General features: G+C 37.8%; 1 protein-coding gene across 11 annotated transcripts in view; it reads right to left on the bottom strand.

The window, feature by feature from the left end:
* Positions 1-27986, bottom strand: part of LOC135208437 (uncharacterized) — a 579462-nt gene that overhangs the window by 63048 nt on the left and 488428 nt on the right. For 8 of the 11 annotated variants that reach the window (XM_064240608.1, XM_064240613.1, XM_064240607.1 and 5 more), the window contains one exon: positions 11029-17123. The exons of 1 other annotated variant lie outside the window; for it this stretch is intronic. In XM_064240608.1, the coding sequence (XP_064096678.1) occupies positions 16999-17123 (125 nt within the window). In that variant the 3' untranslated portion in view covers positions 11029-16998. Of the gene's footprint in view, positions 1-11028; positions 17134-27986 lie in introns of those variants that run through there. 2 more of the 11 variants (XM_064240615.1, XM_064240611.1) reach the window with 1 other exon arrangement.

The following is a 27986-nucleotide window of genomic DNA, read 5'->3' on the forward strand; positions in this document are numbered from 1 at the left end:
TATCCATTTTATCGCCTAATGTGGTAGGTTGAATGATATCCGAATACATGTAAATGTAATCAACACATTGATCGTTTACAAATTTATTTCTACCGCGATGAGGTCTCAACGTACCCGAACTGTATATTATATACCTCACTCTTTCATTGAAACCCAGTATATTGGCTGCTTTTTCACTGAATTTAATAGTAATTGAATCAATCATATCAACTTTTACCAAGCCTGCATTGGTATGTGGAATACTCTTTCTCTTCATATCATCATTCCATGAGAATAAACCATTTCTGCAGATAGCTCCGTGAATATGTTCACCGTAAAATATGGATAATTGTGTTCAATAATTTCCGTATTAAGCGCTCTAGTCATTGCATTCATATCACCTCCCAACAAGCCAGAAACAGACTTATAAATAAAGGTATAAACGCGTTTCCCCGTAGACTCATTATAGATCACGTTAAATTGAATGGTAAAATCATCGTCGCTAGGTTTAATGGCGTAGTATATTTTTGGGAGAATGACTCCCACCACACCCACTTCATATTCCACTTCTTTCGATAATGATATAGGGGTGGCTAACCTGTTGTTAAATTTGCACGCTCAATTTTCGGGAAACGTACCCATACATGCACTGCTATTCACGCACATGCTATGATCACTACACATGTTGAACGTAGACTATGCGTATAATAGAAATTATTGGGTCAATATATACACATCTTAAAATCCCGTGTTTATGTTGTGACTCTCAGTATTCATGAAAACGTGTTTTTTTTTTTTTTTTTTTTTTTTTTGCAGATTGCCATGTTGAAGAAAGCACCATGCGCAACGGATCATCCACCGATCATAGTACATATTATTACTATTATTATTATTGTTGTTATTGTTATTAATAGTATTATTATTGATATTATTCATTTTGCATCCTTTATAACACACTTGCTCCATTGTTTATTTAATATACTCTTTACAGATTCCTTTGTCGATGACTTCTCATTTGATGATTCGATGTGGAGTAGTGAACAATCTTGTGTTGGAGGAGCCGGACAGGGATCTCCACTAACCAGGGAAAGAACAGAGGGTGACAAGGTGGTCAACACCATTCATTATTCGGCTGTGGTAGGGTCGCACATTGATGTGGCAACGAAGCTAAGTAGTAGCATAGCCCAATTGCACGATGATGTGGTTGGCACGTTCCTCGAAAGAGGAATTTAATCGGCTATGCTCTAATTATGCATTATTATCGCTAGTGTGAAACTGTTAGGAGATAAGAATGAAACAAATTCCTTCTATATATGTACACCACCCATCATAACTACGGTCGATTCGATGTATGACTCCTTGGAGGAAGCTATCGAGTATGTAGCTAATAACCTCTAAGAGAGACTCAATCGCAGTGAAGGTTCGGGTTGGTGTATTGCCTCGCTGGATAGGGTTGAACTTTATATTATGCGACATGGAGTTAGTGAATATTAATAACTTCAAGGCCTATCCCGAGGGAGTTCGTGGCAGACTTCAGGTTGTCAATATTCAATCCGTGTACAACTGCGTTATTACAGCGTTAGAAGTGTACATTATACTCCGGGATAACCCTCTCGCACGTTTTGACAACCTCTCTCGGGACTTAACGACCAGGATGAGGATGGGGAAATTTAATATCAAACACTTGCCAGATATGCCGTTGATTCATGACTCTTTCAAAACATTAGAAAAGGGGAACAACCTCAACATTTATGTCTATAAATTGTGTGAATTAGTCATGGGGAAATGGCAGAAAAAATATTGGACAGTACATCTGGTAAGGAAAGGTGGTAACCCCCAAAATATTGGACAGTACATCTGGCAAGGAAAGGGTAACCCCCAAAGCCCCCATTTGGTCACTTTGTTGTTAATCACTGAAGACCATGTCGCGTTGATTAAAGATATGTTGGCATTCGTGAAGGTGTTTTGACAAGCAAGGGAGGGGTGAGCATGCGGGTGGTGTGTTACAGTTGTTTGACATTGTTCAATAGTCCCACCATCCACGATGCTCACACTCAGGCATGTACTGCTCGAACCACTGTTAAATACCCGGATCCCGGCCAATTTAAACAATTTACCAAGGTTAAAGCTCTGCACAAAATCTCGCTCATTGCTTTCCTTGATTTCGAGGTGTATAATATTCAACCAAATGCCAAAGACAATCCGAGAATTGTAGCAAAGTAGAAAGCTTAAGCTTACTGCTATGCGATCGTTGACGGTAGAACGGGTGAATATTGTACGCATAGACTAGGTTATGGAGAAAAATGTGTCAATGATTTTTTGCGGAACATGAGCCGGGAATGGACATTATTGCATGAGTGAATGCCAAGGTATCAATTGCATATGACCCCTGAATCCACCCATAAGTTTGAAGAGAGCACCCATTGCGGGGGATGTAACGTTGAATTCAATGCCAAGGTTACAAAAGTGCGGCATCATGCACTTTGCGTGGCACAGGACAACTTTGTGTGTACTCTGTGTCGTCACTGCAATTTTAATATGAAGTTTAAGGAGACGACTTTAACAGTGTTAGTACATAATTTGTCCTATGACATTGCAGTGGTATTGAAAGAGGCGGGGGCCAAATTGAAATTCTAAAACGTGAGGGTGGTAAATTTTACTCGGCTAGATCAGGCAATCTTAGATTAGTGGATAGCAACAACATGATTAGCGGGACCCTTTCCAGTCTCGCATCGAGTCTATAAAACAGACTCGAAATCACTTGTCGGTTGTTATCTAAGTACTCTAAGGATTGCTTCGATTTAGTTTTGGATACGGGTAAACAGTACTACCCTTACAATTACATTACCGGTTTCAATGTCCTGCGAAAGCCTGGCATATCCCTTCCAAGGAGTGTTTCAACTCAGAGCTTATGGAGGAAACCCTATCCAGCGAGGGATATGCGCATGTGGTCAATGTTTGGAACGCTGCAAGTTGTGCCAATCTTTTAGATTACACCGTTTTGTATTTGTCAATGGACGTGGGATCATTAGCTGACGTCTATTTAGCCTGGAGGAATGCAGCGTTTGCTCAATTCGGACTAGACCCCACCCATTATCTGACTTCTACCTCTCTCTCGCTTGACGCTTTCCTGCGTTCTTCTAAAATCCGTCTCCCCTTCATTTCTAATGGTGAACTTTATCAATTAATCTGTAAAAATATCCGAGGTGGTTTTTGTAGTTTAGTTCAAAGACGGACTGTAGCCAATAATCCAGAGTTAAATCCCAGTATTAAGGTTGGTGATCCTCAATCGTATATATTGTACGTTGATTTCACCAGCTTGTATCCCACAGTTATGAGCAAAGACAAAATGCCCTTGGGTGAAATAACTGAACTTCCCCCTGCTGAATTTAACTGGTTTGTCGCTAGTCAAATAACTGCCATTGATTCACAGGGTGAATACGGTTATTTCCTCCTTCTTGATACCAAATGGGTTAGCAGGGATGTTGCTCTACGGACAGACGATCTTCTCGCCATTCATCACATGAATGTAACCCACCAGGATCTATCTTCCTGTAGTAAAAACCTGCTGAATAAGTTCAATGTGAAGCTACCCATGAAAAATGTTCAATTGACGGGTGCGCATCTACCAATGCGTAATCACTTGATCTGCCTTCCCTCATTACAAACACTTATAAGACTTGGTCTAGAAGTTGATGTAATAAGGAAAGTGTACAAATTCAAACAGGATTTTTATTTGAGGGAATATATCCTGGAGAATGCCGAGATGCGAGCTAAGCCTGATCCGGACAAGCGGAACACCATCAAAATCATAATGAATGGTCTTTTCGGTGTAACAATTAAAAATTCATTTAATTATTCCACTAGAACTGTTGTCACCACCGATTAACCCTCTCTCCTAAGGAACGTGTCCAAACACACGTACATACAAGTCTTTGGAAAAACTCGGCAATGGAAGGTACATTGTGAACTATTGCAAAATCTGTTATGGCTGAATCCCCGATTTACATCGGTTTCAGTATACTAGACATGGCGAAAGACATGATGTACCGCTTCTATTATGACGTTCTTCAAAACCACCACGGTAAAAGAGTTCAACTCCTTTATACCGACACTGTCAGTTTGATCTTCTCCCTTGCAACTAATAATCTCAATCGTGAATTGAAGGAGGTTCTTAAACCTTATATGGACTTGAGTAATTTCCTGAAAACTCACGAATTGTATGATGAGTCACGTAAGGGGGAACTCGGATTAGTCAAGGTTGAAACGGGGCCTGAACTCATAAGAGAATTCATTGGTGTCAAACCTAAGGTTTATTCATATCTAACTGAAAATAGCTGTAGTAAAACCTTGAAAGGTATACAAAGATGCCGGCAAAAGACCATTCCGCATGAACAGTATCGAGAAGTGATCGAGAAGAATGAGATCACTTATACACGTGTGCACAGTTTGCAAAAAGTAGGAGGTACAATATGTCATACGAGCCAGCGAAAGGTTTAGAGGATAAGAGATAATATATTATGTGACACCGTATAAATCGTTGGCGTTTGGCCATCCAGACATTGGGGTGGAGGAGAGGGTGGAGAGTGTGGTGGAGGAGGAGGAACTAGAGGTGATAGAGGGGTTGGTGCCAGCAGCACCTTCTGTGTCTAACATTCCGCCCATTATTCCTAGCACCTCGAGAATTCCTGCTCCTCCTCCATCCCTACACCCATCTTCACATCATTCCCCTCGAGTGTAAGGGTGTTCAAAACGGCGAAGAGAGCACAGTAAAGTAGGGGATGTAAAATCAACTCTTTCTTCATCGTAATTGGCATCGCTTTTACCTGGTCGGCAAATTGATTCAACCCATCCTGTGAAACGAGGGAGTTTCACCTTGACTTAGTGACCAATTTTATTTTTGTAATATACTTAGTTTTATTTTATCTATCTATCTATCTATCTAGTCTATTATATCTTCTATATCATACTAATATATATATATATATATATATATAGAGTCTATATATAGATATATATTATTTATATATATATTAGTTATTTTGTATTGTACATTATTATTTTATTATTTATTTAAATATTTTATTATATATATAGTTATTTTGCACATATATTATGTAAAACCTTGTATGAATGTCCTATATATATTTCACTATAAAAATGAAACAAATGTTATTGCCGTCAACTTTCACTCATTATAATTGACGTCTATACTATAAGATAGATGAATAGAATACATGTCCTTAGTATTGAGTGTGCTGACGTCATGGCAACAGGTCCCTTCCCTGAGCTGACTTTAAATCTTTTTGCCAATCCCGCCCGTATTATAATAGCGGGGTTTAGTAACATCAGCAAGTCAGTCCTATGTGAAAAGATCATTGAACTTTATGAATCCCATTTCTAATATATTTTATATTGTGGGGTATCTGAACATCCCCTCAAAATGCACCCCTCTTTAGGATCCAAATTTAAAGTCTCCAAAGAAATTTTAAATCCCTTTGATTACACTGAAAAGGGGATTGAGGGTAACAAAGGCTTGTTATTTATTCTCGATGATTGTTTTTTAGAAGCGAGTGATAATGAATTTGTCTCTAATGCCTTCACAGCAGAACGTCATTCATCTATTTCAGTTATATTCATAACACAGAATATGTTTCATTCTGGAAAGTTTAGTAGAAGTATAAGCCTGAATTGTTCACATTACATTCTAATAAAAAAATCATGATTTTAGTCAAATTGAAACTTTAGGTCTGCATTTATTCGGTCGTCAAAATGCGTCGACATTTTCAGATATATATAAAAAGGCTCTATTGCGTAACCGGTACGGTTATTTGTTAGTAGACTTTGCCCCGTCAACACCTGAACTGTTACAGCTTCGAACTAATATTCTGGGTGAAACGGAATAACAAATAGCTCACCAATATGGATAAAGAACAGTTAAAACTTCTTAAAACTTTATACGGGGATGTACAAGGTGTTGGTAGTTTCAGCGTGGTAGACCCTTTATTCAGAGTAGCAAAAAATCTGGATAACAAAATTACTCAAGAAAATGTTTAAGAATTCTTACGCCGGCAAAAGTCTTACACCCTTCATAAAATCATGAGAAAAAAATTCCTGATAAGAAAAATCATATCACCCAAACCTCGAGTGATAGCGAGTACCGATTTAGCTGATGTGTCAAAATTAGCTGTGTACAATAGGGGGTTAAATATTTGCTCATATTTATTGATGTGTTTTCCAGATATCTACAAATTATTCCATTGAAAAAGAAAGATGGTGTCACTGTGCGTTGCACTTTAAAGAAGATTATTGAATCTAGAGAATTTTCGGGAATTTCACATTTGAATAGTGATGAGGGCAAGGAATATTATAACAAGCACGTCAGAGAATATCTAGAGGGTAAAAATATAAAATTATATGGCATTTCCTCACGAGAGATACAGCTGAAAGAGTAATAAGGACTCTTAAGAGCAGGATATATAGATATCTCACGCATAAGAACACCTTAAAATACATTAACGTCTTGCTTGACATTGTTCAGAGTTATAACAATACCCCACATAGAAGTTTGGGAAAGGAACGCATCCCTCAACAAGTTCATGCATTAACCGCTAGAAAGGACATTGAACGTCAATTCCCAAGTATGTATAAAAATGCTGTTCTCGTTAATCCACCCAATCTTGAATGTTGGAGACGTTGTACATATAGTGTGGATGAGCATCGGAACGCAGTTTTTAGAAAGGGATATACTAGTCAAAATACTCTGGAAGTGTTTAAAATCCGAAAAGTGGATACATCGCAAAATTCTGTCATACTTCTTGGAAGATTTAGCCAGTGAAGAAATAAAGGGAGTATTCTACTGTGAAGAATTAATTCCCACAATTCTATTCTGAGAAGCGGGAAGAAAAATAATAAAACTCAATATTACGTTAATTAGAAAGGTTACCAGAGTCAATTCAATTCATGGGTCAATGAATCTCAAATTGTACGGATATGAACCGTAAACAACCTTTAATACATAAAAATGAAAACTTTATTTTATTCATAACGTTTATCACCCAGCGAGAGAAGTAGTCATTCCAATCTCAAACGGTGGTTTTGTTGCTACCATATTGGAAATTTTTAGAAATTTTCTTTGTGGTAATCTAACGCAAGATAAGAAATTCATTAAACACTTAAGAAAGTGAAGGCGTGAAATTCATCTTGTGTCCTTGAAAACGACGTCCGTAGCTAAGAAGAAAAATATATTGAAAAGCTGTGAAGGGGGTGCTATTTTATCGGTGTTACTACCTTTAGCCACGAGTTTGATAGGGAGTCTTTATAATTGATGAAAAATGAAGGAGTTTTATGTTATCCCCGCCGTTACATACGAGAGGTTAATGAATAGCAAGGAGGTTTGTGATAATATTGATAATAATTATACTAACCTTGAGAGTAATGGTAAGTTGGATACAACTGTTAGTGACATGCATATACCTCTTAATGTTAAAATGAATGCAAAATTTCCCATGGCGGCTAAATCACTCACGGGACCTCCTCATTCTCCTATAAAGGGTGTGGGCGAGGTGGCTGAAGTAGCTGGGGAAGAGGGGGTAAATGCTCCGATTACGTTGAAAACAGTTAAAGGGGATATTAGCCGCAAAAGAAGCAATCCCGATTTAACAGGTATTATTCCAATATTATTAAAATACACCTCAAAAGTCGTACGTTACAGCTTTAGTTAAACACTTACAAAATTCTAGCTCGATTGAATGGAATGAAGAAGGGGATTTAGCTCATCCACTCGCAGGTTATAATATTTTAGATATCACTCGAGAATTTCAAGGGAGTAAAAAAACCAACGCTGATAATATTTCCAATTATCACTACTTAATTGAGACAGCAGGGTTTAAAGATTGGATGCTAAGGAATGCAGCTATTAAAAAACAAATAGAAACATGGCGCAATGCATTGAAAAGAGGTGGTAGTGGTCTTGGTAGGAAGATGGTGGGACATGCGAAAAAGAAAATGGCGGGTGCGTGGGTGCCTTATTAACATGTTAGGAAAATGATACAGCTCGTTTAATCATGTGATTAACCCTTTACATTATACAACTTGTTTAATCACGAGGTTGAGATAACAGTTCGAAAGTGGGTCGAGCTTTAGCGTAATTCATAGCTTCAGGTGGCATGATAAAACTTGTTTCATCAGTGATTTTGATAAAGGAGCATCTTTAATGACTCATAGTATCAGGGGGTGGGGAAGCTCGATTGCAGGATTCGGTGGCTTATTAACTCTTGAACCATTGGAATATTAAGGCGCGCACACTCGCCATGGCTTCGTCAACCTCCTCGTGCAAGTTAGTTTTCGGGAACTAGTCCGAAAATAGGTTCAGGAAGAGAAATATTTGTTTAGTAGTGGCCACTAATTGTGTTACATGCAGGAATTAAGGTGTGGTTGAAGACATTGTTCGAAGTTATCCATATGCCAAGATTGCAGGCTTTCGATATTCTTAAGCTGGTGCAACATACGCCTGTCTTCGTGATCACGGTGTTGAAGGGTCTGCCATTATGAAAAGTTAGGCCTGGAAATAGACCAGAAGCATAATTTGATTACTCAATCTGGTGGTGGGTACATGTTTGTTTAGTGACCCATGTTCTGTAGAAGGTACTGGGAGCTGCACACTGCATGCCCACCTGCCATACTGGGTAGATTGGCTTCCTCCTGACTGGTGAGGCTCCATGTATGAAAAGAGTAGGTATATATTCCTATCAAAACAAATAATACCAAATTTTAAAAAGTAATTTGTATTTTTCCTAGGATATGAACCTATGCTTTCATGGTTAAGTTTGCTCTTCTCTGTCCCCTCATGGGTCTGATCACTCCCAATTATGAAGGTAAGCAGGACTGTAAGCAGGCTGATTGTCCATTGGAGGAGCAAGGCCAGCTTAAGTCACAAGTGACTCATAGGCGTACACAATGAGATTTTGCTTTTCTAGTCAAGTTGGTGACAACTGAAGCATGCCTTGCATGAGAAACTTTGTTTAGGTATTGAGATAGAAGGCCTACTAAATTACTTACCCGATTTGAATGGTTGGTGTATTACCTGTAAAGCCCTGTCCACACAGCTTGACGAACTGTGTTCAATGTGACATCAGAAGTGGGGAAAGTCAGAACTTTTCTCGCTGTATCTGCGCTTCTGACATCACATCAAGCAAAGTTCGTCAAGCAAAGCTCGCCCGTGTGAAAGGGGCCTTGGGAAACTTATCGGGCCAAAACAGTCCAAAATTTTCTTTCAAACAATCAGTACAATTAGTTTTGAATGGGACTATTTAAAAAAAAAATTTAACAAGGTTTTCAAATAGCAAGAGTATATAATTAATGAGTTAATTGGTGGTGATCTAGGGCAGATAATATTCATCATTAAAGTACAGTTGAACCTCAGTTTTCGTAAATGATCCATTCCAGAACCTCACACTTACTCCAAAACGTACAAAAACCAAAACAATAATTCCTATACGGAATAATGTAAATACAATTAATGTGTTCCAGAACCCCAAAAATATGAACAAATACATTTTACAGGGAATAAACACAGTTTTATATACAGAAAACAATGAGAATTACATATAAATGACTAGTTAAAGTAATAAATGAAAAATTAACATCACTCCTACCTTTATGGAAAACACTTGTTAGTGTATGGAAGATGGAGAGGAGGGGAGAGGGAGGAGAGGTTATTATGTTGAAGGGGAACCACCCTCCAGAAGGACTTAAGGTATCATGGACCTATCTAAGGTTACTTCCCCTTAATTTTTTACTGGCTGTAGGACCAGCTTGTGAATTAATGGACCTCTATCGCACAACAAAACTGTCCAGAGACATTTGTTTCTGGCGTTTCTTTAAAATTTGCCTAAAGTCAAACACGATATTCTCATTAAACATGTTGGAGAAACGGATTACAGCTTTTTTTTTTTTTTTTTTTTTTTTGTATGGTGCTTTTACGTTGCATGGAACCAGTATGGTTATTCAACAATGGGACCAACGGCTTTACATGACTTCCGAACCACGTCGAGAGTGAACTTCTATCACCAGAAATAAACATCTCTCTCCTCAATGGAATGGCTGAGAATCGAACCCACGACCACCGAGATGGGACGCTAATACCATACTAACCACGCTGCTGAGGCGCTTTACAGCTTCTTTGTTGGGATGATAAATTACCACAAAATTTTTTGCACATAATTCAACTTTACAAACATGTCCTTAATCCCTGAAGTATGCACATTATACGTATATGCCAATTCATTTTCTGAATTGTTCAAACCAGCCTTTGCTGGCCTTAAATTGACTAACAGCAGCACTTGTTGTAGGCATTTTCTAAATGAGATCGGCATGCAACTTCCTCCAACACTTTGCTACGAGTTCTTTCTTAAATTCTATAGGGTTTCTCACCTTTTTTTACACTTGAAACTTTCTTTGGCCCCATGATGACTTGCTTAGCAGTTGCACTCGATAAAAATGCACAAAAACGAACACAAAAGCAGAATGGTTTGTTTGTATGGTGTTCTTTACGTTGCATGGAACCAGTGGTTATTCAGCAACGGGACAAACGGCTTTACACGACTATCGAACCACGTCAAGAGTGAACTTCTATCACCAGAAACACACATCTCTCACTCCTCAATGGAATGGCTGAGAATCGAACCCGTGACCACAAAAAAGCAGAATGGGTCACGAAAGAAGATGAGATGTTTTGTTTGGATGCTCGATATGGGGCCATGTCACGTGCTGGGCCCCGGATGGAGCATTTCCGTGTGTATGAAAACCAAGGAAATGTATATAACTGAGAAAAAAAAAAAGTCTACAAAAAGAGAGGTGTACGAAAACCAGGTTAAACTGTAGTTTAATGAGACCACAGTTAACTTACATAGTATAGTAGTAGTGAAGGCTGCATCATTTACTGCTATGAAAAAAATTTGTACAATAACATTCACATTATGTTATTGGTAGTCTTTCATAATGTTATATGTATGTTACAATGATGTAAAAGGATTATATTAAAGACAGTTATCATTGGTCTAAATATATAATATTTGCAATGATTCTATGTAATACAAAAATTTCATTTTCAACATATAATGGCTGAAGAGCATATTTTACAGCTATTTTCGAGTATGTTCCGTTGAAATTTTCACCTTTGCAGTCTTTCCCTTTATTTTCAGAAATACCAGAATATGTGTAATGTATAGTTTTCAGTTAATTTTTAATAAGGTTACAAACCATAAGTGATTAAATCCCTGTTGAAATCATTTAAATATACACTCTAAAGAACTAGATCATTTTAATTACACAAGCACAGTAATATATTTAGTGGAATGTTTGAGACATTTAGTGAATATCATTCTGTTACTGAAATATATAATTAACGAACAATTTTGAGATTAGTTAACATCTCCAAATTTCTAATTTGTAGTTTATTTAAAGAAAAAAAAAGAAAAAAAATTAATCAATACACAGCTTGTCACTAAACACCTGGTTGCACTTTTCATACCATAACTAATAGAGAATATAGTACGTAATGATCAGTACAATTTTCATTTAGATAAATCTGCCATTTTTATTTCAAGAGTATAATTTGATACACTTTGTATTCACCTATTATTCTACCTATCTTAGAAGTATCATGAGACAATGTTAAGAATTTTTGGCAGAAGTGTGTATGGTATAATGCTCGGAGAAATGTGCACACGCTTAAAGTGACAAAGAAACTAAAAATATCCATTTTAGGCATTAGTAAGCTTTGCTAATATATACTCTACTGTATTACAGCTTTCAGTAAAGCACTACATGTACTGTATTAATACCAGGTGTACAGGAGCAATTGAAGTTCTAGTTTTTAAGCAGTTCTAAATTGGTAAGGCATTCTCATAAAGTTGAATTCAATATTTTGCCACTAAAATGCTGACATACATTCTCCATAACATTAATGTTTCATATATAAAACTGCTCACGGTTTATATACTTTGTTTTCATAAGAGAGAACAGAATGGACAGCGTATATTTTATTATTCAAGCCAATGCACTATACATATTTATACCTTTTTTTCCTCATGCTATTTATTGTAGATACTATTTCTCAAAGACACTACTTAGGGTTAACTGGTACATAATAGTTAAAAAAAAAAAAACCAGTTCTTACACATAAGCAGTTTCTATTTTCATTATTATTTAAACTTTAAATATTCAGTAAGCCAATTGTCATTTTAGTAAATATACACATAAGGATAGATGAAAATTAACCTCTTACATTGAAAAACTTCGGGGGATGTTACAAATTGCACCAGTATATTCTGGTAATCCTACAATCGTATAAAGGGAAAATCTGTGACAGTGAAAACTACTAGTTCCCTATTATTTCCACAATTCAAAAGTTAATTTACATTTATACAGAAATAATACAATTTTAACTTAGAAAGGGTTATGGATTATTTAAGGGTATTGGTGCGTGCTACCTACTGGACAACAACCACAAATACAACATGAGCACTTGGGCCATTAATTCCCCTCTAATTTTAAAGTGTATCAATTGGAATACTCAGAAGCAGCACACTTAAAATGATCATGGTAATTTTCCGGTCAATCAAGAACCACTTTAAAACTATATGAACAATTAAAAAAGTATATACGTAGGTAATTTCTTTGCAACACCATCACATTAGAAAATGAAAATCATATCTACATCCTAGTTGCTAAAATATCAATGCTTATCATTTTGGCAGGTTTAGCAAAAGTTAAATGCACAGATTAATATAATTAAAAAGTATAAAATATATATATCCAAAATTATAGGGAAGGAAGACTACTGTAACCATAAATTGTATATAGTGTTCAAGCAAGCTTCTTCATTAAAGAGGTCTGAAGGAACAGTTTCCTTAACAAAACTGATAGCAAAACATCAGCACCAAACATCTGAGGTACTGTTAAGAAATAATATAAGAATGAATGCAAAAAAAAAATCCCAATTTTATTTTTACTACACAAATATTAAAGATTTAATGGTTTACAATACACTTCATTTAAGTGTAAAGATTATTCCCCTTTCATTTGTCCAGTAATAAGTTTATCATTTTGTTTAGGTGCTTTACTTAATAGCTATTTGGCTGTTTCAACTTTTTTTAAAAGTACCCATATAATGACTGTAAACAGCCTTTTGTGCATGATTTTACTAAATCATAGTCATGGGTGACTTCTACAATACAATATAGCACTTAAATATTAAAATCCTTAGTGTAAAGAATCAAATACGCAAAGAAAGAATAGTAAAAAATTAGACTATATGTATTATAATAAAAATATAAATCAAACTTCCTTTACATCAAAGTGAAAAAATTAAATATTTTGTAACATGAGTGAAACTTGTGCCCTGCCAACTTCTGAGTGAACTTGTTACAAATAAATTTATAGCAAAATTATGCTGAAATCCAATTGTAAATCAGCCACTATAAAAAAAATAAATGACCAATGTAACTAATGTGGCAGAGTGTTGCATATCATATGTCTTGCAACTTCATAATTTTTGTCTGGTAAACATTGGATTTATGAAAGTGAAAGACAGAATGACATGGTGATACTCCTGCTATATAACACCTGGTCATGTTATATTTACAGCTCAAAAGATCCAGAACTGGGAATAGACCTCAAGTAAATTTGATTACAACAGTATTTTTAGAATCTTAGATGTTTCCCAGTTTTTATATTTAGTATACATTAAGTTACTTAATATTTTGTCAGAAAATAGGCTCTCAATTCAGTGGACAAGTTAAAATACATCTAAGTTTCAACAACAAGTGCACATAGCACTAAACTAACCCACATAGGAAATGCTTATATTTCAAAAACCTCACAAAAGTTATTCTCATGACAGTATTACATAGCATCATAAAAAAGATTATTGAGAGATAGCGCAATCTGATATATAAAAATAATCTACTTGAGTACTAGTACTGCAACGTCATATAAGTGAAGTGTCCAAGACCGTTACTGCATTAATACAAACATGACAGGATAATGTTGACACAACCAGATTATGAAATTAATTCTAAAAAAAGACCAATTTGTACTTTATTTTTTAAAGAAAACAAAGGTTATGCATAGGATGATAAAAATAAAAAATTTCCTTATGACTGTAGGGTTATGAAATATATTCATTATTTACACACAGTAAATTGGCTCTGTATTTGTACAAAATCATTAACAAAACTTTCATGTACTGACAACTCTTCAGGTGACAGATAAGGCTCAAACCAGTTCTTTAAAAAAACTCAATTATTTAGCTTTGATAATTATAGTTTTCAATACTGAATACCCACATTTATTGAAACAAATTCAATGCTGAATACCCCATATCAACTAAAATCCATAACCATAAACAACAATAAGAATCATGAATTATTTTTCAAAATTACATTTCTAGTGCATATGTTCATGGAACGTGATGCTTTTATAAAGATGTAGTGCCAAAATAATGCTACCAAAATTTACGTTAATCAAATATTGACATACTTAGGCAAATCTGCCTTGCAATTGGCACAGGATCATGTTAAGAAAATCTATGTTAACAATATGAACTGGAATGTTCCTTTCATCACAAGAGGAGACATCCTTGTTTCTCCTGACCATCCCGTCTTTCACATATTGTATATAAATAATAATGCAAAATATAAACTTTACTGAATTCACTACAGGTTATTTGCATAAAGTTCTACTAACAATTTAACATGTAAAAATTGAGATTGTAGGTACTGTACCACGCTATCTACATCAAAGCAGTCATACCATACAAACTAGCAATTGCATAGCTACAAAACATTATATTTTATTAAAAATCATTTGATCAAAATGATCAGCTTTATCATATGATTCCCATTTCTTAATAAACATAAACTGCTTAATGTGCTAAATGATTTGATTATCACCAATCATCACACGTCTTTGATTATTACAGATATAACATGTACACATTTACATGCATTGATTGGTTGGCTGGTTGGGTTACTTCTTCTACACAGAACCATAGAAAATACTGATAAATCTTTAGACAACAAGATTATACATGTTATCATATATTGCACTTCAGATGTATAAATCGTTAACATTAGTCCTACAACAGCTAGCAAACTTAAAACAGAAATACCATAATAAACAACAAATAAAGCACATGAATTTAAAAAAGGCAGTTTTTTGCACACTGTAACTCTATGCCTCACACCCTCTAATTAAGAGTCACAGTGGCTGCTGCTAAATTTACATTTATAATAGACTGAGCTTTATTTTGATACAACCCTAAGAGACAACTTAACTTTTGTGCACAATTCTTGCCCACTGATCTTCAACCCCAAATTATGTGCTGCAGATTTTGCAAAGGTAATTTATTGCAGAAAGCCTCCTCTATTGCATGCTTTTCTATTTTACCCTCAAAAGCATAATGGAGAGACTTGAAATGTGAATGTCTGAATTAACTACTGTACTGCCATATATTATTGTGAATATTTTTCCATGAACAATGCAGATAACTCTGAATCATTCATGAGTAATGCCATTAACTAATTTTGATAGTAAAGGGAGTCAACTTAAAATCAGATATATAGTCAACTAAGACTGCAAAATCTTTATGACTGTAATACACTGCAATAGCAGCAATGTACAGTGCTGCACTTTTAAAATAAACTGGGGAGGGAGTTGAACATTGTCACGACAACACGACCTCTGAAGAAACTCAATTACAATGGTTGAAATTGTACTTCACTGAAAGGATGGAACAGCTAAACTTTTAATACCTTTCAGTGGAAATATTAAAAGAGAGAAAGGGACACAGAGAAGAGATGAGAGATTTTGGTTCATGACATTGAAATTCAGTCCGGTGAATAATTCTCAACTTTATGTTGGTCTTTTGGATGGATGAAATTTGCATGCAATGCACAAATTTGACATGAAGTGGTATGCAATACAAACATCATCGTTAATTTGCTATATCACGGTTAAAAATACTAAAATGCCATCCTTAAAAAGGACATACCTCATTATATGACAATTATAAATGGCTAGTCTTACCTTCTTAACAGTATCCATTATGTATAACATGAACCAAGATTGTCAAGCTAGATCTTAACAGAGAATGGTGGCTGTATGTGGACGTTAGTACTAACTTTGAGCTTATTTGAGCTTATTACTTTACCTGCCATGATAATATATTATTCAGCAGTATCAAGACAAGGGTTGTATCTTGGGAGGATTTATGTAAAATGAACTCATACGCTGGGATAAAATTTTGATTCCTATTCATGGTAATCTAAAAATAATATTTTGATCAAAATATTTTTTTATTTGCATTAATGTACACAATCCACTATATAAAAAAATGGTCCATCTCTGATGACTGCCTCTTCAGACCCGTTAGGGTAAACTGAATTTCATCACAGCCTTGATGATTGGAGGTTTGGTAATCCTGCAGTCAGTGCTGAATAACTTATTTAGAAAAGTTAACATTTAATACAGAAGTCATCCCTATTTACTGTCAATCTTTTGTCTATTGATGGTAGAAAAAAATAATTTCTTATTAAATAAAACACTAAATATTTTAGGTGTACGAAAAAATAGACAGTGATTAGCTAATTTTAGATCCAATTGCTCATAAAATATATTATATATGTTATATATATATATATATATACTGCATGTATAAAAAAAATTTACCACTTTGAAATGTCACTGCACTATTATTGCACTAGTTAAAAAAAATGCTTAATTCACCTTTATGGGTGTACTTTCATAAGTATATGAATATTGAAAATCCCTCCCTTAAAATAATTTTTAAGAACACAGTCTTTATACTTTCCTGAAAGTGAAAGGCAAAGATAAACCATTATCAGCAACTATTTTCCTAGCAATTGAGGACAAGATTTTCCACTTCTTGTTTATGAAAACAAAAAAATTCCATTCACTCTAAAATACATGATAGGAAAAGCCTTTCCTTCATATCTATGGGCGGGATGACAGTGAATGAGGTGAAAGCTTGGCACTGGAGGCTGGCAAAAGGACAGGGATGGGGCGGAAGCGCTGAGCCCGAGCACTGATATTGCTATGTCCCCTCACTACCCCACACACTAAGGTCCCCTGCCGCAATAGAGAAAAACATGGCACACATTATTTATCTTGTCTAACATATTTAAACTGTATATCTTATGAGAAACCTTATACATTACACAAATATTGAAATTTGTAATCAAATACAGTATAACTAAATAACGAATTCACAGGTAGCTAATTCCTAACAATAAATTTCATATTTCATAATAAATCCACATGGTCCTAAATGGTTTTGAATTTATTATATATTATTATAATTATATTATTATTAAAACAAGACCACCTAGTTGGATTTTAACTTCTAGGACTAACCCAAAGTGTTTCTTTTTTATACTTTATATTCAAATACTGTACATATTCACCGACACCTCAACTTAACTAACAGTTCCAGTGTCTGCCTTCCTTGAAAAATAATTAAATCTGGTAAGTAATGAAGAATGGCATTTATCCTACAAATATTGTGGAGCTATCTCGTGTACCTTTTAATTGAATTTTAAATTTGAAAGATATATCTGCCAACTGAATTACTGGTGCTACAATAGTAGGCAGTCTACCTGCATGTTTCTACTATAGTAGATGGTCTACCTGTGGTTTCTACCATAGTAGGTGGTCTACCTGCATTTCTACTCTAATTTGCCATGTTTAGTATTAATCCCTTGGGGATCAAATGTCCCTTAGTACTTGATTACATTTGATCCTGAGGCACTAGTACTAAATACAGTGAAATACATTATCCCTTAGGTAGACCACTTACTATAGTAGCACCAACTTCTGTGTACTTGTTCACAATATATGAAAAAATACACAAAACACACATTACTAAAAGATCTTAAATAGGTTGCAGTAGTGCATAATATATATCTTGATAAATCTGTGCACTGCATAAACCTATACATTGTTCATATGTTTCATATGTGGAACAAACCCTCGGTTTTAATAGGATAATCTTCTTGCGCCAGCTGGAAACTGGTTAAAAACAATCAAAGATTGTAAAGCAAGGAATCTATGACATCTGGCAACTTATGCATATACGAGGTGGAAGCTGGTTCGACCAGGCATAGTATCTCGTGACACGCTAGTCTTTCTTTGACAGCCTTAGAGAGTAGATGCTTTTGCTCTCCTTCCAATCTTTTCCAAGCCAGTTGCTTTATTTGCTTGTGATTTCTTTGTTTTCAGTGTGTCTGTGTGTGTGATTGTTATTTATCATGGAGTCCTCCGATTCTTCAAGGCCTCGTCAACGCATGTACCCGGGCATTCAAGGGTTTCCGTGCTCCAGGTTTTTGGCTGCTACCATTACAGATCTCCATACAACATGCAGTAGGTGCCGATCTAATTTTTGTACTATCACTAATCCTTGTCTGGAATATCGTGCCTGGCCTAAGTCGCAGTGGAGGGTGTTTTTCAAGATGAGGGAGCATTGAAGAGTGTCTACTTGTCCTTCTTAGGAGGGTTTTTCACCTTCTTGTTTGGATGATTCAGCTTCCCCCTCTTCCAGAAGAGCTCTTCCTGCTTCAGTTGTACTGATGTCTCCTTCCTTTTCTTCCATCGATTCTTCATTGGAAGTATCAGGAGTTGCACAGGATGAGATTTGATAAATGTAGCCCCCTCTCCCGCAGGATCTAATGTCCCGAGAGGGAGGAGGCTACGCCACCTGTTTCATTTATTTCAGATTTGGAATCAAGCAAGATGGTGGCTGTTTGAGCATCTCTAAGCCCACAGGGTTCACCCTCCTTGGCTGGCCTTCTTTCACATTTCTTGGTGACTTGGACCCCCCTGCGGCCCCATTGGCAGTCTACGTCAGGAAGTTCTCTCTGGCATCGTTCCCTGTCTCAAGACCATGCTCAGTTGTCATCTCATGAAAGTGTACTTGACTCTTCGCATGTCCACATACATGATTTGTCCCGCAAACGTGTATGACTTTCATCGCACAAATGAATACGTGGTTTGGGTCAGGACCATGTATGGGTTTCTTCGTGTGGCAGTGTTCCAGAACCCTCGGTTTTGGGTTCTTCCATAATTAGGGCTCCACTCCAACCAATGGCAGGCATGATACCCGGCTTCTTAGGGAAGCCTCTCCAGTGCTGTTACAGAAGGATGAGGATCCTTCCAAGCCCCCTTCTTCACATCGTCTGTCTCCTTTGCTGGAGCAAGAGGAGGGGGAGAGCCAGGAGTTTCTGTCTTCTTTCTCCGAGGTTGTTGATCTCATTCGTGAGTTCAACAATCTTGGGTGTAGAGCACAGACTCAGTCTTATAGAACTCCTATGGGTATAGAGGCCTTACTGGCCTCTATACCAGACAAGATTCTAGGGCTTCATTTGAGCTTTCCTTGACAGACCATGCTCAGTCTATCTTACAATATATTAACACCTTGGTTTTGGACCGAGCTGGCTCTCTGTGCTCCAATGGATCTTTGAAGTTCCTTCCTCCTCCTCTCGTGCTGCATAGGAAGTATTACTCCACCAATGTGGTTCAACTGATGTTCCGTCACCTTAATTCGGATGTGATCCATCTTAAACCTGGTTTGACCCTGAATCAGGTTAGGTCTGAAGGTCTGTCTTTTTCTTCACTAGAGGCCTTGGCTATGGAGAATACTGCTGCTACCATCTTCCAGACTGTCTCCTGGCTGGACTTGTGGTCCACTGCAGTAGCCAGGATAGCTTCGGATCGAGCTGAAGGAGGTTTAGGCTGTTCCAGTCTGGTGCTAAGGCCACCCTTAGTGCAACTTTGTGGGCCAACCTCCTCCTGGCCAGGAGGGACACGGCCTTGTCGAAAGTGGCGGGGTCAGTAGAATAGGAGTCCTTGTCAGCTCTCCGGAATGAGGATCTCCTTGAGTCGCAGCTTCTTTTCCCCAAGGACTGAATTAGAAGATGCAATTGACTGGCGATGAGGCAGTGCCAAAGTCTGAGGCTTGTTCTCATCCTCCTCTGCAATGGCCGGCAATACAGTCTTCTCCTATCAAGTCGTCCAGGCATTCGACTTCTGTGAGGGCCCCTCAGCCCTCCTCACAGCCAAACTCAAGACAGCAACAGTGACCCTTTCAATCCCACCCCTACAAGCCTGGGAGGGGCTCTAGAGGAAGAGGGCACAGGGGGTCCTCGGTAGATTGGGTGCCTCACCCTCTCTGTTGCCATGGGTAGGGGGATGCCTGCAGGCCATTGGGCCAAATGGCAGTTGCATGGAGTGGAGAAATGGGTAGTAGATATTCTTTAGGTGGGGTATTTACTACCCTTTGCCTTCTCTCCCTCTTTTGGACTGACCCCTTCTCAATCTGACCTAAGCTTACAGCTCCCCGAAGTACTTAGCTCTCTTCAAGAGGAAGCGTTGAAGGTGCTGAACAAGGGTGTGGTGGAACAAGTACAGTGGAACCTCGACATACGAAAGTCCCAACTTACGAAAAATTAAAGTTACGAAAAGGTGTTACTGTAAAGTCCCGAGATTCACCCAGACCACCGAGAACAATTTTAAAACTTGCGCGCCGCCAACTGAGTAGACTCGCCACCATTCTCCTGCTCTCCCATTGGTTCCTGATACTAGTCACCGCCATAAGATCCTGCTCTCCTATTGGTCAGCATCATGCCTCTATGTAAAGGCGTTCCTTGACCATTTTTTGTAGCAGCATTATTGTAAACACCGGAATTCGTTCGTTCACATATACGTATTTTGTTTGTTAACATAAATTCTTGTTAGTGATTTCGCTTTTGTTGTACTGTAAGTTACTTTATCGTGTTGTATGTGAAGTTAATTACTTACGTTATTAGCCATGGGTCGCAAGAATGTTGCTGAAGTTTACGGAAAAGAAGAGGATGCTTTCTATGGAAAACGAAGATAGAGATAATCAAGAAGTGTTAATGTTTTCTGCCATTTGTTAATGTGTTTCATAAAGTTTCTGCCATTTTTTAATGTGTTTTGTAAAGTTGAGTGTTCATGTTTTCTGCTATTTGTCCTCCCCCTCTGTCGCCACTTGCGGAGATCGCCTCACTCAAAAGGTAAGGTTCCACATTTTACTACATACATATGTACGTACAGTATTTCTTGTACCATGTACACTACTACACTTCATTTACAGGTATGTAGTACATATTAGTAGTATATATGTAGTTTAAGTTAGGTACTGAATGGTCCAAATTGTTGTATTTCATTGCTTATTGGTCAATTTAGCTTTATTATAAAATTTACTGGGTGTTTTTTGTAGGGCTTGGAACAAATTAGGCAATTTACATGTAAAATGTGGTTCAAGATACAAAAAAATCAGGTTACGAAGGCCGCTTCGGAACGGATTAATTTTGTATCCTGAGGTACTACTGTACAGCGTCCTTCACAAGGATTTTACATTCAGATTTTCTGGTTCCGAAGGCTACAGGCGACTGGAGACCAGTAATCAACTTTTCCACTCTGAATCACTTTGTAAGGAAGATGAGGTTCAGGAAAGAGATGCCCCAGACAGTTTTGGCAGCGATAAGAGACTACAACTTCTTGCTGTCAATAGACTTGAAGGATGCTTACTTTCAGATTCTGATCCATCATTTATCCAGGAAGTTCCTTCCCTTCAGTCTGGGAGAGGAAGTCTTTCAGTTCAAGGTTCTTTGCTTCGGATTGACTACGTCCCCTCAGGTGTCCACAAGGGTCTTTGCCCTAGTCTTGACCTAGGCTCGTGCTCAAGGGATTCACCTATCGAGATACCTTGATGACCGGGTGGTCTTGGCAAGCTCCAGGGAGAAACTAATTCAGGACAGGGATTGTCTTTTTCAGCTTTGTCATGAGCAGCTGGGCATAGTAGTAAACCTGGAGAAGTCCAATCTGGTTCCCAGCCAGAGAGCTCTCTATTTAGGTAGGGGTATAGATGAAGCGGCATCAAGGGTTTTTGTCGGACCAGAGGTTGGAGAGGTTTCAGTTGGTGGCATGCTTATTTCTGTCTTCTCTGGAGAAGCTGGTCTCTCATGGTCACCTTCATCTTCGGTCTCTACAGTGGAGACTGAAGGACTTCTGGTCCCTGGCAGGGGATCCCCCTCTGCAGAGTTCCTTGGTCAGAGGTGGTTAGACGACCAGAATCTCACGGTGGGAATCCCTCTCCGTTCTCCCCCTCTAGACTTTCTGCTGTTTTCAGATGCTTCCATCAAAGGTTGGGGTGCTCATCTGGAAGATCTCCTTGCCTCAGGCACTTGGAGTGCAGAAAAGCTGCTGCACATCAACATTTTAGAGTTAAAAGCAGCTTCCTAGGTCTGCGAGAGTTTTGGGAAAGGTTAGAGGGTCATTCTGTTGTGCTGATGTCCGACAACACCACAGTGGTCACCTAGTGAACATGCCGGGGGGTCTGATGTCTCATCAACTCCATTCATTGACAGTCGAGTTGCACCAGTGGGCTATCAACAACTCGGTGATGCTCTCTGCCAGGTACATTCCAGGCAAGAGGAATGTGGTAGCTGACAAGCAGAGTCGTTGGAACCAAATCCTGGGCACGGAGTGGTATTTGCATCAGGACGTGGTGGACAGGCTTTTTCATGTTTGGGGAAGGCCTATGCTAAAACTCTTTGCCACTCGCTTCAACAAGAAGTTGGAGGTTTACTGTTCAGTGGTCCTGGATCCTCTTGCTCTAGCAGAGGACGCCTTACAGCATCCTTCCCTCCATTTTGCCTGATCCGTCAAGTTCTGAACAGAGTAACGAGTTCTCGAAATCTCAGGATGACATTGATGGCTCCTCTGTGGCCTCCTGCGGAGTGGTTCCCGGACCTTCTGTCTTTTCTGTCAGAGGTTCCAAGAGAGATTCCTCTATGGCAACAACTCCTTTGACAATCTCATGTGGAAAGTTTTCACCAATCAGTAAAGTCCCTATATCTTCTATATCTTCACTGCTGGAGACCATCAAGTATCTCCTCTGAGCGAAAGGTTTTTCTCAAAAGGCGGCGGGGCGGATGTCCAGTTCTCAGGAAATCCTCGTCAACAGTTTACCAGTGGAAATGGGTGGTCTACTGTGAGTGGTGTCGTTGACAGGGTTTCTCTCCACTCAAGAGCTTCTGTTCATGGGATAGCGGATTTTCTGATCTTCCTCACGGATGAGAAAGGACTTTCTGTTTCAGCTATCAGAGGTTACAGAGCAGTCTTGGGCTTGGTGTTGCACCTCAAAAGCATAGACATCTCTTCATCCTGAGAAGTCTCCTTGTTGTTCAGGGGTTTCTTGTTGTTCAGGGGTTTCAAACAGTCCTGTTCTCCAAGGGAACTCAAGCTGCCCGCGTGGGATCTTTCTCTTTTCCTGAGAAGTCTCACTCGAGCTCCTTTTGAGCCTCCTACATTGATCATCAGACAGGGATCTGACTCAAAAGACAGTTTTCCTGTTGGCGTTGGCTTCTTCGAAAAGAGTTGGGGAGCTTCATGGCCCGAGTTATGATGTTAAACACACCAGGGGTTGGGGATCTGTGGCTTCCAAATTTGTCCCGGAATTCACGGCTAAGACCCAGAACCCCTTGTTGCATGATAACAGATTTGCATCATCTTCCATTCCCTCACTGAATGACTTTGTGGACAGCGATCCGCAAGAACTCTTGCTTTGTCCCGTTGGAGCACTACGATGCTATCTGAAAAGGACTTGTCACCTAAGGACGGTGCCATAGACTTTTTGTTAGCACTGGTCAGTCCAGAAGGAAAGTGTCCAGAGCACAATTTCATTTTGGTTACACAATACAATTAAACTGGCTTACTCCTCACATCAGAGGTACATATAAGTTCCCCTGGCATTTAAGAAAAACTTGTCTGTTCATAGGATTTTGAATGCTGGTTCTTGGTTACGTCATTCTACATTCACTTCCTTTTACCTAAAGGACATTGTCCACAAATCTTTGGACATTTTTTCCAACAAGTTGTGTAATTCACCCAGCGCCCCTGGCGGGGCGGTTTGTATCCTACCTAAGATGACTGTGTGGAAGAGAGAATGAGTGAGTTGGCTGGCCTCTTTTCTTTCTCTTTTTTTTTCCTTTCTTCTTCCTATGGGCAGGTTGAAGAATAGACACGTCAAATGCTGGAACTGGTCTGATACAGGTGAGTAGGGTGGTCATACTGGTGGTGGTTTTTGCATTGTGACTCTACAATAGACAAATCGGTTATTCAGCAGCAAGGGCAGTGAGGAGTGGTAGCAACCCCTGTGGCTTATATGGTTTGTTACTTGAACAGGCAGTTTTTTCTTTTGTTCCTGGAATGCAATGAATCTGACCATATATCATTGTGTTTCAACCCAGACGGCTAAGTTTTTAGATATCCGATTGTCTATTCTCTCATGGGCTTCAGCCCCCATTGTTTAGAACTCGTTCTTCTAGGAAGGGTGGTCAGGTGGGTTAACTCCCAGCTGGTTTAGGATACTTGTACCTCCCTCCAAGTATAAGTCTGTCCTATTGTTAAGACCGAGGGTTTGTTTCGCACATGGACAAATAACAAATTTTAAATCTATTTGTATTTTTCATAGCTAACAACCCTGAGGTCTTAATGTTTACTCTCCACCTCTGGCCGCCCCTCTCTTATTTCCTAGGTTGGAGGAAAGACTAGCGCGTCATGAGATACTATGCCTGGTCGACGACCAGCTTCCACCTCGTATACACATAAGTTGCCAGACGCCAAAGATTCCTTGCTTTACAATCTTTGATTGTTTTTAACCAGTTTCCAGCTGGCATAAGATTATCCTATTGTTAAGACCTCAAGTTTTTTAGCTATGAAAAATACAAATAGAATTAATACAGTGATGTTGTATTGCCTATCCTATATTACATAATTGAGTACAATTACACTATTTAACCAGTACAATTACACTATTTAATTTCAAGTGAAATTGTAACACTTTCACTTGAAATTATTCTTTCCAATTTATAAATCTAGCCTTTATTAATGAAAAAGACACAGTGACTAAGTTTGTCATTTTGAAATTTCAAGGATCCTTGCTGTTATTTATATAGCCAAGAGCCTACATTTAAAAAATATTATATTTCATACCTCATAGCTCTTTTCCTAATATACAACCCTGAAGTCTTTATGACTGAGAAAGGAAAAGGTGGTGTACCTTGTATATTACCAATAACAATCAAGTAACCTACAACTCTATATAATCCATATAGAGAGGCTACAGGCTTACAAAGAATACAGGAGAAAACATACAAAACCACCAAACTCCTGTTGTTCCCGTATTGTTGACATACTGAACAAACAAACCACAAAAAAATAAGTAATTGTTGAGCCTCAAAATTTGAGGAAAATTTTAATAAAAAATTTAATGGCATACTTTCCTGACCTTTAGTCATTCAGATGACTAATAAAGCACATATTAACAGTAGTCTATTTTACTGTTACCCTTAAGAACCAGGCTAAAAAAACATATGCAGCACCCCAGGCTGGGGAAACTTTGAGGTCAGCCCCCCCCAAAAAAAAAAATCAATGGAATGAAGATATGCAAATGCACATGAAGTATAAAAAAAATTGCCCTACCTTCAATGAGAAGTAGAGAAAGATTTCACTAGACCCCGTATTCGCGGGGAAAGGGTACCAGACCCCCCACAGAGACAAAACTAAAAATCATACTATTAATTCTTGAAAGAACTTATCTTGATATTCAGCCATAACTAAAAAACATGAAGCTTTTAGTGCTGCTAAAAGTGCTATCATAAGTCTTGTAAGAAAAGTGTGTATTGTTAGATTTGCTTTACTCTACAGACTAACACTTTAGCTCCCTTTTAAGGTAAGAGTTGGAAATCATGTATCTCAACCTTTCTTACAAGAAGAGGGAGTTCATCAGGGTAGTATTCTCAGTCACCCTCTTTGCTTTTACCATTAATGATGTATGTATTAAGAAAATATACAGTCACCAGTAAAAGGCTCTTTATTTGAAGATGATTTGGCTCTGTACTGCACAAGATATGATGCAGTTTTTACTAGCAGGTTGATGCAAAGAGCCATCAATAAAGTAGGCAAGTGGGCTAATGAGCAAGGATTTCGATTTTCTGAATCAAAACCTGCTGCTGTTCGGTTCTGCAGGTCCCGAACTAATGAAACCATTCCAACTTTTACCTTAAATGGAACTATTTCACCTTACTCTACTAAGGTAAAATGTTTAGGAATGGTCTTTGATGGAAAGCTCACTTGGAATAATCATATTTACCAGTTAAAAGTGAAAGTGAAGAGATCACTAAATATTTTACAAGTAGTATCTAATTTTAATTGGGGCACTGATAAGAAATCATTGTTAAGGTTTTACAATGCAGTATATTCATCTGCTTCAAAGACTAAACTTAAGGAATTGGACAGTGAGCATAATATGGGGCTAGGGATCTGTACTGGAGCTTTTAGAACTTTGCCCATTGAAAGTATATATGTAGACTCCCATCAGCTACCACTGGACCTAAGGAGACATGAGCTAGGTCTGAGATATGCAATGTGGCTGAAAAGCACAAGGGAGAATCATTCTTTTGAGATTTTGAAAAAATGTGATTCAAGTCTTTTTAGAATTAGTAGTGGACATTTAACACTATTTCAAATAAGACAGCTGGGTGAACTGGAGGATGAAAATATAAAAACAGAAGATCCTACAAGAGAAACATTCTGCTATCCTTCCTTGGTTTATTCCAGCAATAGATGTATGCACTAAAGAGATAGGAAAGAGAGGTCGTCCAAAAGAAGAAGTACACAAATACAGCATTAGAAATAGTATTGATTGATTTCTGGAGTTCGGGTTTTAATCACATCAGAAGATTCAAGATCATCCTAACATGGCTTAGGATTGGCCATACCCACTTCACCCATAGTTATATTTTGGAGGGAGTTTTGTTTTATCGTTGAAAGTTGAAATCCAAATGAATTTGTCCAACTACATATATTTGTAATAGCAGTATTAATAACTCTTTGAGTATGTATCAAATTGCTACTTGTAAAGTAGATGGCAAAGTCATCAACATACAAGCTGTTTTTGACTCCACTCAGTAAAGTTATAGTAATGTCATTGATTGCTAAAGGAAACAATGTACAGCATAAGACACTAACTTGAGGGATTCCTTCTTCAAGTTTATAGGTTTCTGAGTAGGAATTTTCTACTCTCACTTGAACGATTCTGTTTGTTAAAAAGTTCTTAATAAATATTGGTTAATAAATACTGGTAAGTGGTCTCTGAAGCCTTTGGAGTGAAGTTTTTGCATGATGTTATGTTTCCATGTTGTGTCATATGCTTTTTCTGTATAAAAAAAATATTGCTACTGTTAATTGTTTCTGTTCAAAGCCTTTTTTGATATGGTCTTCTAAATCTCTTAGTGGATCAAGGGTTGACCTACCAGCTATTGAACCAGATTGTGTTGGCATTAAAATAGAGACGTGCATCGACCATTTTTTCTAAGATTTTTCATAAACAAATTGTAAGGAATATCAATCTATAATTAGATGGATTACTTGTAACTTTTCCTACTTTATTTATTGGAATAATAACGGCATGTGTCCATTTATCAGGAAAGACAGATACGGTTATAAAATTTCAGTAAATACGATTTAGCTATGGGAGCTAGTTTTTGTATCATTCCAAATACTATTTTATCACATCCTGTTGCCGAAGGATGACATGAATTGAGAGCGCTGTCTAGTGTCGTATGGCATGGGGAAAGCTGAAGAATTCCTCCCACAACAGGTCTTCAGTTGTGATGATACAGGCCTGTTTGGGAAAAAAACGCCAAAATGGACCTACATCACGCAGGAGGAAAGTTCATTGCCAGGGCACAAGCCTATGAAGGATATACTAACACTCTTGGTCTGTGGGAACATCAGTGGGGATTTCAATGTGAAGCCCCTACTTGTGTATCACTCTGAAACTCCCAGTGTTCAAGAAAAACAATGTCAAAGAATGAATTGCCTGTGACGTGGAAGGCCAA

This window comes from Macrobrachium nipponense, chromosome 35 (genome assembly GCF_015104395.2).
Source record: "Macrobrachium nipponense isolate FS-2020 chromosome 35, ASM1510439v2, whole genome shotgun sequence".
Taxonomy (NCBI): Eukaryota; Metazoa; Arthropoda; class Malacostraca; order Decapoda; family Palaemonidae; genus Macrobrachium; species Macrobrachium nipponense.